This window comes from Mus pahari, chromosome 6 (assembly GCF_900095145.1).
Source record: "Mus pahari chromosome 6, PAHARI_EIJ_v1.1, whole genome shotgun sequence".
NCBI classification, from domain to species: Eukaryota; Metazoa; Chordata; class Mammalia; order Rodentia; family Muridae; genus Mus; species Mus pahari.
Window position 1 is genome coordinate 13,668,535 of NC_034595.1, and position 15,288 is coordinate 13,683,822.

At 44.0% G+C, this 15,288-nt stretch overlaps 1 protein-coding gene across 2 annotated transcripts in view; it reads left to right on the top strand.

Moving 5' to 3' along the window:
• Positions 1-7,763, top strand: part of Kiaa1958 (KIAA1958 ortholog) — a 124,911-nt gene extending 117,148 nt beyond the window's left edge. Inside the window, exon 4 of one of the 2 annotated variants that reach the window (XM_021200094.1) lies at positions 5,328-6,405. In XM_021200094.1, the coding sequence (XP_021055753.1) occupies positions 5,328-6,134 (807 nt within the window). In that variant the 3' untranslated portion in view covers positions 6,135-6,405. Of the gene's footprint in view, positions 1-5,327 lie in introns of both variants that reach the window. The other variant, XM_021200091.2, reaches the window with a different exon arrangement.
• Positions 7,764-15,288: the final 7,525 nt, after the last annotated feature.

Here is a 15,288-nt window from a genome sequence, read left to right on the forward strand (position 1 = left end):
CACAGAGAAACCCTGTCTCCGAAAAACAAACAAAAAAAAAAAAAAAAAAAAAAAAAAGAATGTAAAATGCCAAAAGCAGTAACAAGGGGCATATTACTGCCAACCTTAGGAAAACCCAAAAAGGATTCTGTGAACAACCACGTGCCAGACAGGGGGCCATAGATCAGAGGAACCAATTCCTAGAAGGATTCAAAAGAAACAACAGCAAGAAAAACCACCCTCTCTAGCTTCCTTTGCCCTGGGATCGGTTCTACCCTCTTGACCTTGTGGGTTGGCTCCCTGTACTGCACTTCTCAGGGACAGGGACACAGCTGCAGCCCTTTCCTGGGTCATCTCTCACCAACAAACTTGCTGCCCTTCTGCCTAAGATGCCTTTTCTTCTGTGCGTGGATTCTGAAACATTCTATGTGGTCTCACTGAATGAGCCCAAGTTCTGTCTCTACCATTCCTAAACTCCGTCCCCCCATCACCTGGGTCCCATGGCCTTTGCAACTGTATTACGGTTCTGTGTTCGTTATGTTTCTGGTTGCTGTGACCAGTCCCACACAAGGAGCCACTTGATGTAGAAAATAAACGGTAAGGAATGGCATCAGGGCCAGAGGCTTCTTGTTTACAGCCTAGTGAGTCGGGGCAGAGGAGTCCCCCCCTCCTTTTTTCCCTATTTCTGAGCTCCTGCCTTCACTTCTGGCATATGTGGTGCTGGGGACAGAGTCCAGAACTTCTGCATGCTGGGCAAGCAATAGATCGATTGAACTCCATTCCCAGCCCTCCTGTCCCCCTTTCTGATTCAGTCCTGGACCCCATGATTGGTGCTGCCTACAAAGCCCTAGGAACACCTACACTAGTGCCCTGAAGCCCCTTACTGCAGCTGAGGAGGAAGGTTAGCCACTGTGATGTCCAGTGGGGGGGTTTCCTCAGATTGCCTGCCGCAATGTGAGATCACACGGTCCAAAAGCCCCTTAAAGACAAGAGCGGCACAAATTCATGACTGGGTCCCCAGCACCAACAAGAAGCCCGAGTGGCTTGTCATCAGCCTGTGTGCTGACAAACGTGCCATCAATGACTTAATCCGAGTATCAGGAGCACTCCACACACATAGATACAGAACATTTTTCTTGGTTTCCACAAAATACTACACGCTTCTAAATAAAATCACAATAAGGCAGTTCCAGAAGCATCTACCCACACAGAGTGTATTACTTGCAATAGAAGAAGCAGTTCGGGGCTGAAGCAATGGCTCAGCGGGTAAGAGCACTGCTCTTCCGAAGGTCCTAAGTTCAACCCAGCAACCACATGGTGGTTCACAACTATCCGTAATGAGATCTGATGCCCTCTTCTGGAGTGTCTGAAGACAGCTACAAGTGTACTTACATATAATAAATAAATAAATCTTTAAAAAAAAAAAAAAGAAGAAGAAGCAGTTCATTCTAGCCTGTGTCCAGACTTGTCAAATATTTCCCATTCCCAAGGTGTCCAGTCTCTTAAAAGAAAATTGCAAAAAGTAATTTTACTTCAACTATTGAGAGTCAGCTTACTGTGTCATATGGGGAAAGGCTGGCAGCAGCTCATAAACTTGGCTTCTGTCATGTAAGAATGACTGTGACTGACAGTTGTGACCTAGCAAGGCATGGTGACACACACTTGTAATCTCAGCATTCTGAACCGCAGAACCACCTGGAGAAAGTACATCCTTGACTGGCCTGTCTGCCTACTATGTACACCAGGCTGGCCTTGAGATCAGAGGGAGCTGCGTCCATAGCATTGGCATTAAAGGCCTGTATCACCACGTCCAGTGATTTATTTGAGGTTTTTAAATTGTGATAAAGTATACATAATATAAAAGTGAACACTTGAACTTTTTTTAATATAGTTTTTTCTACTTTTTTGAGATTTCACACATAAGTATTATGCTTATCATTTCCATCTCTCCTTACTATGATTCCTCTTACCCCCTGCAACTCCTGTCATGTTCCAACTCCATCTCAAATTCATGACATGACCTCTTCTCTAATTATTGTTTTTGTGTGTGTGTGTGTCTATATTAGGAAACTCTATGTGGTCTCACAAAATGGACTCAAATTTTGTACCTTTCTTTTACACACACACATATATATATTACACATACATGAACTGCTGAGTCCATTTAGTGTTGTGTCTATGTGCATGTGTTAAAAACTGACACGTGTACATATCTTGGAGCTCATCTCTGGAGCAGACTGATTGTCCCTCTCTCTGCAGCCATTAATGGCCTGTAGCTCTTCTTCTAGGGGTGGGACCTTGTAGGATTTCTCCCAATCATGAGGTCTCCTTTAGAAGACCATTTATAAATGTGAGATTTCATGGGTACAGCTTCACTGTCCTATACAGTAGTACTACTTATCTCACAACAGACATCCTCACCTCTGGCTCTGAGAATCTTCCCTCACCCATTTCCATGATGTTCCCAGAGCCTAAAGGGTAGAGATTATATTGTATATGTGCCACTTGGGGCTGGGGACCCCACAGGCAGCTCTCCCATTTCGTGGATTTCTGTGATGGTCTTCATCTACTGCAAAGAGAAGCTGTTTTGATAAGGGATGAGAGATACGCTTAGCTGTGGCTATAAGGATAAGTATGTAGACTGTGGTTAGAAATTACACTGGTATAGGAAAGTCACAGTAGTAGTAGGTTCTCTGTGGGGTCCATGACCTCAGCGGCCATGGGTCGTCAGCCAGGTTTACAGCAGTAGGCACGCATAATTCTCTCCCACTGAGCTGGCATTAACTCCAGTTAGACACTCTTATTATTCACCAGATAAAAGTGCCACTGCTTCACCCTTCAGGTTCTTTGCCATGATGGTCGGTGTTTAAGTGTGCAGCTTAAGAGCATTCATTGTGCTCACGGTGTTCCGCAAATCATCACTATTGTTCATTCATTTCCATTTTCATCTTTCCAAATAGAAACTCTGAATCACTAAATAATATAAGATAATACAGCTCTCCTTCCCTCTTTGCCCCAGCCCCGGCACCCGCTACCCTGCCATCTGCCTGGGATCTGCTTACTCTGGGCTCCGCAGATTAGTAGCCTTCACTGCTCTCTATGGCTTACTTGCTCTCTGTGTCTGAAGTGGGGAAGCGAGCTTTGTTTAGCATAACATTTCGAGATTTCTTTTTATTGCTGGAGAAGCTACCATGCGGATGTATGTGCCTCAGTTTGTTTATTTACTTGACTACTAGTGGGCATTTACGTTTTTTCTACACTTTGGTCATCGTGGAAAACACAACAGTAAAACTTTATACATCATTTCGTTGTGGTCTGGCATACACTGCCAGCCCTTCGATGGCTTAGATTGAGGGAACGGGCGGTTTCCAAAGCAACTGCATCGTTTTCCATTCCCATAAAGGCGTATGAGTGTTCCAGTTTCCTTACATCCCAACTCACATTTGTTATCATCTCTTTTCTTTTTCCTAACTCCAGTCATCCTACTGAGGCTGAGCACAGTTCCATTCGGTTTTAATTTCCCTGTGCCAGAGAAAAAGGGTGCACACTAAACAAAATAAAATCATTCAGACTACATAGATTTTCAAACGAATGCACATGCAGTGTTCTTTCCTCTCACTTTATGTTGGCCTTGTTCCTAATATTCTGAAGTCTACCTCTAATGCTTTTTCTCTTCCTATCAGACTTGACAGGACTTGGTTAACTTGATAGGTCTTGCCAGGCACATGCCTTTAACCCCAGCACTCGGGAAGCAGAGGCAGGCGGATTTCTGAGTTCAAGGCCAGCCTGGTCTACAGAGTGAGTTCCAGGACAGCCAGGGATACACAAGAAACCCTGTCTTGAAAAACCAAAAAAAGAAACAAACAACAAAAACAACTCAATGGGTCTTTTCAAAGGTTGATGTTTCCCCTTTGTCCTTCATTAATTTAGACTTTTGTTTTTGTTGGCTCATTTTACTATTTATGAATTTGATCTACTTTTCTAGCCTTGGGGGTATATAATCAGTTTGCTTACTGAGAATTTGTTTTCTAACAAATTATTCTAGTTTATGTTAACAGAAAGTATTTAACAATAATATATTAACTATTAATATTATAGTATAATACATCATTTATATGTAATTGTAGTTTGGTCAGTTTTTGTTTTTAAATTGAATTTTTCATGGATATTACTTTTTCAGAGATTTATTTTTTGCCAAGTAGCGGTGGCGCACACCTTTAATCCCACCACGGGGAAGGCAGAGCAGGCGGATCTCTGAGTTCAAGGACCGCCTGGTCTACAGAACGAGTTCTAGTACAGCCAGACCTACACAGAGAAATCTTGCCTCAAAAACATCACACACACACACACACANACACACACACACACACACACACACACACACACACACACACACACACACACACGTGTGACGTCTGTGCTAGGAACTGAACTCTTCTCGGCTTGAGCAGCAAGGACGCATAACCTGACACCTTCTCTCCAGCCCTAATTTGGCTAATTTTTAATCTATAACTAATCTCGTATTTTCTCTTTGGCTATTAGCAAAATGAGGGCTAACAGTAGTTTCTACTCAAACATTTCTATCAGAATTTCCATTTTGTCCGAAGAGTGTGCAGTGTAGCCTGACCTGACAGAGCAAGGCTGCTCGCTCCTTACAGCTCCGTCTTGTACACAAAGATGTATGAGTCAAACTCATAAGACTGATATTGGAAATGTACTGATTAGTAAGCTATATGTTAGGATGTAGTCAGTTAAATCCAAGGAGAAGATCATGGAGCAGATCATTTGTGTAAATAGACGAATCGGTTCTCTTCCGCTGAAGCCCATGCTCAGTAGTGGGTACCAGACAGTATGGGCGGGTATCAAGGACCTCAGTGCTGAGATGATTCAGGGGTCAGGTTACAGAATCCTTTAGACGGGATGCCTGAACTTTACTAAAGGAGAACAAACCAAAAAGAAGAAAGGACCTTCCAGAGAGGAATGGCCAGTGTCACGGAAGGCCAGCCACAGTAGTGATCTGCAGGCCAGTGTGTACTTGAGACAAGTCAGTAAGGGGTGTGTATTCACTGCTGCTTACAAATCCTTGGGAGCTCTGCTCCACAGCCACCATAAGCATTTCTTGTGCACTTTGAGACATTGGCTACCTGTATGCCGTATTTCACAGGTGAAACCTAGATGATCGGGTTTGGAGTTCACCCTTGTTCTACTATACTGCATGAAGGGTTTGATCCTCTAGAGGTCAAGAAACTGTCCTCTCCATAGTTCAGCCCCTAGTGAGGATTTGGGGAAAGAGGGGGCAGCTGTTCGGTGTCCGCAAATGTCTAACCTCAGTGTTTGTCTTGTTTGAGATCCCTGCAGTGAAGTTGAATGAGTTGCTTGAGAACTTTTATGTCACCGTCAAGAAGAGTGATGGCTCAGACTTCCTGGCTACCTCACTTCATGCCATTCGCCGTGGCCTGGACCGCATCCTGAAGAACGCAGGTGTGGGCTTTTCCATCACCAGCAGCACCTTCAGCTCCTCCACCAAGAAACTCAAGGAGAAACTGTGGGTTCTGAGCAAGGCAGGGATGTCGGGGGCCCGTTCCCGCAATATCGTCTACTTCTCCCTTTCTGACGAGGAGGAGATGTGGCAGGCAGGGTGTCTAGGGGATGACAGCCCGATTACTCTCCTGTCCACGGTGGTCAAGTACAACAGCCAGTATCTGAATATGCGGACACTGCAGGAGCATGCAGATCTGATGTATGGTGACATCGAGTTGCTCAAAGATCCACAAAACCAGCCCTACTTTGCCCGGACAGACAGTGTCAAGCGGGAGAGCCGGAGTGGTTCGACCAGAGTGTGCCATGGGAAAATCTACCATGAGCACTCCAAGGGACACAAGCAGTGTCCTTACTGCCTCCTCTACAAGTACATGTACATTCACCGGCCACCCACCCAAATGGAGGCCAAGTCTCCCTTCTACCTTACAGCCCGGAAGGAGGCCACGGATATGGGCAGTGTGTGGTACGAAGAGCAGAGAATGGGGTTACGGTCTCTCCGGGGAATTGTCCCAAATTTAGCCAGGAAGGTCAAGCTGGAAAACTGTGAGAACTTCACCTTCGTCTCCTTCACTCAGGTCTCCAGGCGACTTGGCTCCCATAGCTGCTGCCAGTGAGCCCTCGGGGCCAGGCATCGGCAAGCAGGTTCTGAAGCCACAGAGACTGATGTCCTCGCTTCGTGATCCAGCTGGTCTCATTACTATAGCCGGCCATTCCTCAGACTTGAGATTCACTTTTACATGAAAGCCGATGACTGAATAATTTGGGTGTTTTATCTAAATGTTTGACACCTTGTTAAACCATAGAATATAACACAATATAAACTTACTATATACAAAAGTGAAGAAATTCATTTTATCTAGTGCCTTTTTAGCACAGGTTTTCTTGAGAAAAAAAAAGAAAAGAAAAAAAATGTTTTGAGTAGTTACTTAAAAAAATATCCCAGTAGCCCAGTAGCTTTAGAATGGTATAGAATTATATACACTTTGTTGGTTTTCTAGGGGTTTTTGTTTTTCCCCATGTAGGGACCTAGAGCAGGAGAGGCAGACATAGTAGAGATGCCTTTGTGTTTTGTTGGTGGAGGCTCTGCCCGGCAGTGGGCTGCTTGCAGAGATAAAAGATACATTGTTGCTGTGCTGTCCATGGAGGCAGTTTGGTGACAGGAAGATCGGTTCTCTGAAAGGGTTCAGTGGTGTGCACCATGAGGAGTTCTAGTTTGAGGAGTTCTAGTTAGCGGAGGGTGGACTTGGAAAGCCCCCGCGACCCAGATGTGAAGCCCTCCTGAAGCAGAAGTGCCTGCGGTCTGTCCAGTTCTCCTTTGAGAACACTCGCTGTTTGAACTTCCTTTTGTTGGTTTTGTTGTTTAATCTGCGTTGTTACATCTCGGATTTACATCTCACAGTTGTGTTGGCAGGAGTCCCTGGGCCTGTGAGGCTAGGAGAATCAACAGAGTAAGCCACAAGGCAAACACTCCAGGGCGTCTTAAGGACCCTGGGAATCCTGTAGGCTGGCACTATCTTAGGGCACTAATTCAGGCAGCCTGCCAGGAAAGCAAGCCTGGCACAGGGACATAGTTACTGGATCAGAGTGTCACAGTAGGTCATTCCTGCATTTAAAAATCATTTCACATTAATAAAAGTCAACCTGACCATGTGTTACTTAAAAAGCAGACTTTTCTAGCAACTACTGTGAGTACATGTTTTTAAAAAGGAGCCCAAAGAGTGCTAATTAATAGTAGTAATTTCTACTCTATTTTCTATTCCAGGAAAGACTGCTCTAATTGTACCATTATGTTCTTGTGTATGCTTTCTAATCCCAGATTAAAGTCCCAATGCACATTCATATTGCACAAGTCTTTAAATTAGTTATTTCTCTTTCAAAGCATTGTTTTAGTATTTAATTAAAACCATTGTTTTAAAGTCTCTCACTAGTCACTGAGGTATGTGACTTTACGAGAGAAGACTCAGCCAGTGCTGCCTTAAGGTCTCCTGTTGTCCCTTTCTTGTGACCACATGTCTGTGGTCCTGTGTACTAGGTACTTCCCTGGGTAGTGATGAGTTTTAGTATCTCCCTCTGTGTGTAAATAACAGGTAATTGATACTCAGTGTTCTGACTTGATCCCGTGTCTTGGTCTGTTGTGGTTTCCAATTGTGATTTTAGGTTTTGGTTTAGAAGAGAGAGACAAGCCAGGTGGGGTGGCCCACGCCTTTAATTACAGTACTTCGGAGGCTGAGGCAGATGGATCTCTATTAAGGCCAGTCTAGTCTACAGAGCTAGTTCCCAGACAGCCAGGGCTACACAGAGGAACCCTGACTGGGGCCAATGGTGGGAGGTTGGGGAGAAGAAGAGACACAACATTAGGTCAGTCTTCTTTAGTTTGCTGAACACCCAAAGGGTATTTTGTGGAAAGCAAAGAGTCATCTTGTCAGTCCTACATGGAAGATGGAGACATGACTTGAATGGCCAAGTCACAGAGCTTGCAGTTCAAGAACTAACCCCTCCAATTTTATTTTAAATAGCTTCAAAATGTTGCCATTAGGTATGCTGGGATCTTCTCAACATTCCCAGAAGTAGCAATAACTGACCAGAGGCTGTTAATCTTCCTATTAACTGTAACTTAGCAGATCATAACCTTTCTGCCTCATCTGACTGCCTGTCACCTATTTAATACATTGTAAATTCTCAGAATTCAGAAGTGAACAGTTATACTAAAAACTCAGGGGTCAGATCTTCACTTACACCTTATGGGATGAGAATTCTGAGTTAGGTCTCCTCAGGTCGTGGGAGTAACACACATGCTTCAAGGACTAGCATATGGCCATGTGCAACTTTGCTACTTGTGCAGATGTGTGCATGTGTAGCACACTTTAAATCAGCGTGTGGCGAAGCTGGGGAAGCCCGCTGGCAAGGTGAGGTAACTGTCTGCCTGGGACGCCATGCTGTGGAGGACAGAGAGCTTGTGACTGAGTTAGTCTGTCTTTCCAGTCAGCTCTGAGCTGGTGCCATAGAAGGGGATGTGGCAGGCTCCATCTGCTCTCCACTTACCTTCGGGTTTCTGTGCTCCACGGCTGGCATGGTTATCAAGAGCTTTATGTTTGAGCTGGGGCAGCGGCTCAATGGCAGGATGCTTGCCTCCCTGCATGTGCAAGAGCTTGGGGTCCATTCCCAGCACTAAAGAAAGAAATTCTCTTACTAGTTAACCTAGATACAAGTTGCCCCTGAGCCCTGCATCTGTGTTTTGAAAGGACCCTTAGATCTTGGGTGAGATCATTCCTCAACACCTTTGTATTGCTCTAACAGGAGGGGAGTTAGGCAGAGTGGCACACACCTGCAGCCTCAGCACTGGGAAAACTGAGGCAGGAGGTTTACTATGAGTTGAGGGCCAACCTAGGCTACCCAGTGAGTTTTAAGCCATCTTGGGCTACCGAATGAGACTCTGTCCCCAGACACTTAACATTCATTAATTAGAGGACTAGAAATGACTCAGCCATTAAGAGCACTGGCTATTCTTCTGAGGTCTTGGGTTCCACTCTAAACACCCACGTGGCAGTCCACAGTCCACATCTGACACCCCTTATTGGCCCCTATAGGCACTAGGCACAAACATAGAGGACAGACATACATGCATAAAACACCCACACACATAAACAATAAATAAACAGCAGTTATAGGTGCCACCTCCCTAGAGCCCCGGGCCTCTCTCCGGGGAATGGTTTGCCAGGTAACAGGTTATCAGCAGGAGATCCCACTGGACACAAAGAGGTTAGCATACAGCTGTATCTTAGGCATGCAGTGAGCTTGCTTTCTTTCTAATTAAAAATGTTAGTGACATGCTCCACTCATTTCCTCCATTGCTGAGATTCCGTTACATTGTAAACGTTCCATTGTAAACTTGAAGAGGAGACCAAACCTGATAATGTGGTCCAATGAGCACACCCATGCCTGTGAAGTCTACCTCCAGCACAACCACGCCTGATACCTCACGCACAAGCAAAAACAAGAGAAGGAAGACCAGAGGGGTCTTCAGAGGCTACAGTGTCTCCATTGTTTTCTGTGTTTTAAAACAAATGCTGTAACTAACCAAAGCTGTGAAAGAAATGTTCTCTTTGGTCAAGTGACATGGTCCCCTTTCCTTGGATTCTATTCTACTTTGTCAGCTGAGACCCATAAATGGTGTTTGAAAAAAAAAAAAAAGTGAAATTCTATTACTTTTTACATTAATTCATCTTATTAAAAGCATAAAGCATTTCGGCATGTTCAGAGACACGCCATTAAGATCTGAACAAGATAGTATTTATGTGGAAACTGAAATGTCCTGACAGATCCTGGGCCATGCTTCACGGCTCACTTGGCAGCCAGCTTCTGCTGGCACCACCCTCAGCTCTGCTATGGTATCACTTGGCTGGCTCATCTCCAGGGCTCACAAGACACACTGCTAGTCTAGAATTTCTCAGTATGGCTAGCATGCCTTCTTGAATCTTTTTTTTTTTCTTTCTAATTTTCAGGTTTCAGGGTTTTTAAAGTTAATTTGTTATCTCTAGACAACAATGCTAATTTTGTCCATTGAAGCTAATGGTGGCCATATTGTTACCACTCAAATGAACAAAATGGTTATTTCTCATCCTTTCAAGTATCCATCTTTTATGAGACATTGATTACTCTTTAAAGGGGGAGTGAACTTACTTTATGTATGGAAAATGCAAACTAGTAAGAACTTCAAAGAAGTTGGCCGGTTTGCCCTAAACAAGCTCTGCTGTAGTCTAAGCTAAGGCTGAGCCTGTTGTGGAGCTGCTCACAGACAGCTGTGAACAGAACATAGTAAAAATTTCAATTTTGTGTCCAGTTTAAGAAAGTCACTTCTTCACAACAAAAATTTAATTCTTTGTCAAAAGAAAAACATTGTATTGCTTAAGCCTCGTTCCTAAGACCTCCCTTGTGTTTGTCTATGGAAATGAGTCCACTTAAACTAACCATGGTTGTGCACACCTGGAACCTCAGCTCTTGGGATCTGAGTTGGGGGATTGCAAGTTCAAGGCTAGCCCGAGCTACACAGCAAGCGCTTGTTTCAAATAAATAAGTAAAACATAAAGAGAAGCCAACCGGTGGGGACTAGATACCCCTCCTCTCTGAGAGGCCAGGAGGAGGGTAATGAGAAATATCCTTGGAAATCCCTACGCATGGTCTAAGCCACGTTTGACTGTTGTCCACAGTAGTTTGAGCGGGTCTGGCTCTGTGCCTACCGTCTTGGAGATTTTCCTCAAGTTGTTCATTACAGTCATGTTGCATTTAACCCAAGTTCCTCATTGCTCAGCTCCTGGAACAATGGAAATACTTAAGAGCGCCCTACCCCTAAAGAAAGAGTGTCTAATGTGTTGGTAAGTACATAGTAACCCCATCAATACTCATACTGACTACATAGCTTCCTCCTCTCCACTGAAAGGGAAAATAGCTCCAAAGCATTGAGTGAGGCTGATAGAGTGACTTACTACTGCATCCACCCAGTTTTCAAATGAAGACCCAAGTCTGTCTGGTGAGCACTGGGAAGGACACCCCTGGGCTGCCTCGTTCCCTTAACCTCCACACTCTGCAGAGTGTGTCTAATTATTCCCTTGTAGCTAAGCAACCAAGACTCGGATAAGTTACTTTAACTTCCCAAATTCTTACAGAGCTAGTAAGTTGGATAAAGTAGACCAACATTGCATCCTGATTCCAAATCCCAAGCTTGCTTAATTAGGAAAACAAAACCTGCCTCCTTTAGGCTCACTGAAGTCCATTTAACTCTGAAAAGGTTTGTTTTAGAAGTCTTCACTAGACATGGTGGCACACACTTGTGATCCCAGCAGTTGCGAGTGGGAGGCAGGAGGATCAGGTGTTTGTCATCCTTGGCTACATAAGCTTGGGTTACTTAAGATCCTGTCTGAAGAAATCATTTAAAAACTAACCAGCCAGGGACAGGTTGCAGAATCGGGCTTGGGAAAACAGTCGACTTGTTCCTCCAGAGTATAGCTGGGAAGATTACATTAATAGCACATTATCTGGCTGAAAAAAAAAATGTGAATACTGCTTGATGCCTGCCCCCCCACACCCCCAAATGTCTCCTCACGCAGAATAAGTTCCCAAGCCAGAGGTACTGATGCTACACCATGAACGGAGGATTCTAGACCTCACCTTCTCTTTGCCGATCTACATCCTCATCTAGCCCAAGGCCCCCAACTGACTAGAAACAGAGGGGACATACAGACACCAGTGCACTCCTAGAATTAACAGTCCATGGCTGGACAGAGGAAGGCAATTTTTTTTTTTTAAAGATTTTTATTTATTTATTTATTATATGTAAGTACACTGTAGCTGTCCTCAGACACTCCAGAAGAGGGCGTCAGATCTTGTTACGGATGGTTGTGAGCCACCATGTGGTTGCTGGGATTTGAACTCTGGACCTTCGGAAGAGCAGTCGGGTGCTCTTACCCACTGAGCCATCTCACCAGCCCGGAAGGCAAATTTTTAAGACTTCTTGTATGATACTGGTTTAGAGATGGAGAACTCGAGGCAGTAGGAGGATGCATCAGTAAAGCATCCCAGGATTTCATGTCGTCACTGGCTTGAACTTACACAGTCCTCCTGCCTCAGATTCCATGTCTGACCAAGAGCATTCTTGTCATAACTATAAGAGCATAATCTGCTTCTATGTAATGCTGCGTTATCTTAAAAGGTTAGGAGCGAAAGGCAGCAGAATGGGATGGGAACAAACAGAAAGAAGAGCTCTGAGGAAAGTTAAGACAGTAGTAGATTGAAACCTGTAGGGAAGAAAAGAACAATACTGAGCCTTGAAGCAGCAATTATGTGATGGACAAATGAGCTTTTACTGTTTAAAAGTTTTTAATGTAGATAATTGGATATGGAAAACAACAGTGGCTTGAGTTTGCTTTTAAAGGAAAGACTATATAGAGAAACAAGAACTCCCTGAACAAGTGAGTATCTGTGTTTATAACGTTTGAAAAGGCTTGGTGTATTCCAGCTACACACACACACACACACACACACACAAATAAAATGTGATTGAAACAAGTAAGTACCTAACACTTCTGGCAAAAATATTAAAGCATCTCAGAGTGAAAGACCCCTGGGGTCCTTTAGACCTCCAATGAAGGCAGCAAGCTGTGTGTAAGGAAACAGGAATGTCAGGCTTCCAACCTCTGCAGCACCAAGTGCTGAGAAATAGTAGGATTTTAAAGAGAAAGATTTACCTTCAGAGTTTTATGTTTCAATGTCTAAAATATTTGCTATGATAAAGTCCAGCTACCCTGCAGCTTACAAAACCTCATCTAAAATAAATAAGTCTAATTTCAGGGTCTGTGGAGTGATAAACATTAGATCATTATCCACTAGAGAGGATAGAAGCCATGCATCTGAAAATGCTGAAAATGTTCAGAGTCCTCTCCTGAATATGCTATTGTGTAAGGTGTGTCTAAATGTAAATACGGTGTTACAGTACTGGATTTTTATTACTGAAATAACTCATGGCAATTAGAAATAGAAAACTCAGATACAACTTTTTAAATAAAATCTATATTTTAGACTTTTCCTACCAACAGTTAAATCACCCTTGTGGAAAAGACCATTGTTTTCAAGTGGCCAAAACCAGGGATTCCCCCCCATACACACACACACACACTCACTCACTCACACTCACACTCACTGTGTTCTGGAGTTGCAGAGCCTGAGCTAGCTAAGCCTGCTTGCTGTGTCACATGTGCTCGTTCATTCTCCCCAAGTCAGTGACAACAGGTACAACATTTGACAGTTACAGGACGGGTCTGTGCCCCTTTTAACTAAATACATGGGGAGTTGGAGAGGTGGCCCAGAGGTGAAGCACTGACTGCTCTTGCAGGGGATCCGGGTTCAGTTCCCAACACCCACATAGGAGCTCACAACTGTCTGTAACTCCAGTTCCAGGGCATCTAGCGCCCTCTTCTGGCCTCCATAGGCACCAGGCTTGCCCATGATGCACAGATATTCATGTATACAAAACATCTGTAAAATAAAATAAATTTTTAAAAGATTAGACCAGGAAAAGTGGTACGTTCTGGAGTGGAAACATAAGTTAGATTTTAATTTCAGGAAACTGGCCAAGGTGGTGCTTTCCTAAATAATACATGAAATTCTGACCTCTGTCCCAGTTCAAGTGTTGTAGGCTTGTGGGTGTAGCTCAGCAGAGGAGAGCTGGCGTTAGGGTTTTTTTGTTGTTTGATACCAGGTTTCACTATGTAGCCTTGGATGACCTGGAACTCACTTAGACTGGGCTGGTATCAAACTCACAGACACTCACCCATCTGCCTCCTCCAGGGGCTGGAGCTAAGGGCATATGCCGCCATGCCCAGCCAGGCCCTAGTTTTGATACCCAGCTTGGAGTGGCATGGGAAGCATATAAGAACAGAAACACAGGAGACACAGTCCTCCTGGAACCTAAGTGTTAGTGTTGGCACTAGAGCCGGTTCTCTTGTTTTCATTTGCTTGCCCAGGACACACTTGAGGACAGGAGTGAGGGTGCCCTCAGCCTCCTCACCCAGCTCCAGCAGCAGTGTGTGCTCCTAGCTGTCAACTAGATTCTCAGTGACCCCAGAGGCTTACTTTTAAATTAGCAATACTGGAGTTCGCAGATGGCTTTGTGTTTGCTTAGTTTTTCATTCTGGAATACCCCAAACCCTCTCCTCAGAGACCCACAATCTCTTCAGAGTGGAGACCAGGTATAAGCTTTCCAGGGTTCTCTTCCTTAGCTGTGATTGACTGAGTCTGACTTTACTATACATAAGTAATCTATTGTCTTAAAATTTTAGTATTTTCTATGTGACAGTTTCTTCTTTTGTTTCCTTTTTTTTTTTTTTTTTTTGTTTTTTGTAACAAAAAATGTGTTTGTAATGCTTTTATTCTCCTGGGTGTTTTTAAACACACTGTCTTTCTGGCTAGTGTTCATTCACTAGAGACTGATTTTTATTGTACCCGTTCCAACTTTTTCTCCCCTGGTGGCCACACTTGGGAACACACAGATGTGCACAGGGAGCTGGGAGCCTCAAGCTGTGTCGAAGTCTTGTCCCTGGCTGCCTTGGAAGCTTTTCCTGCCCGCTGGTTGACAGTCTAGTAGAATCTGTTACTACTTTGGGATGTTTGGGCTTTGTTTGTTCCTGTGTGTGTTAAGTTGTTGGTTGGTTTTATTCATGGATATGCAGCTTTACTCTTTAACCCAGATTTAAAAAATAAATACAGAATAATAATGTACATTTTATGTCTGTTTTCTTAAAGTAACCCAGTTATTCAAACACAATATGCAGCACTCGGCCGGAGGACTCTTGCATGCCGTCACATCCCTGTAAGTGGTGTTTCACAGTGTGGGCACATTGGGAGTGGCCACATCTGATGCTCCCAAGGTCATGTTATTTCAGCTGTCTCTTCCTCTGGTCCTCTGAAAAATTTGCTGAATGGTCTCACAATCATGTACCAGCCACTGTTCATGCCTTTAATTTGTTACTTTGAAGACATTAAGTCCTCAGAACTTCCAGGTAGAAATCTATTGCTGTCTGTATTACAACAGCTAAACTCATTTCTAAGAAACAAAATTTCATAAATATTTCCAGTAGAATAGAATTTAGCATCTTAGTGCCTGACAAATACAGAAGTGGATGCTCACAGCCATCCATTGGATTGAGCACAGGGTCCCCAATGAAGGAGCTAGAGAAAGCACCCAAGGAGCTGAAGGGGTTTGCAGACCCATAGGAA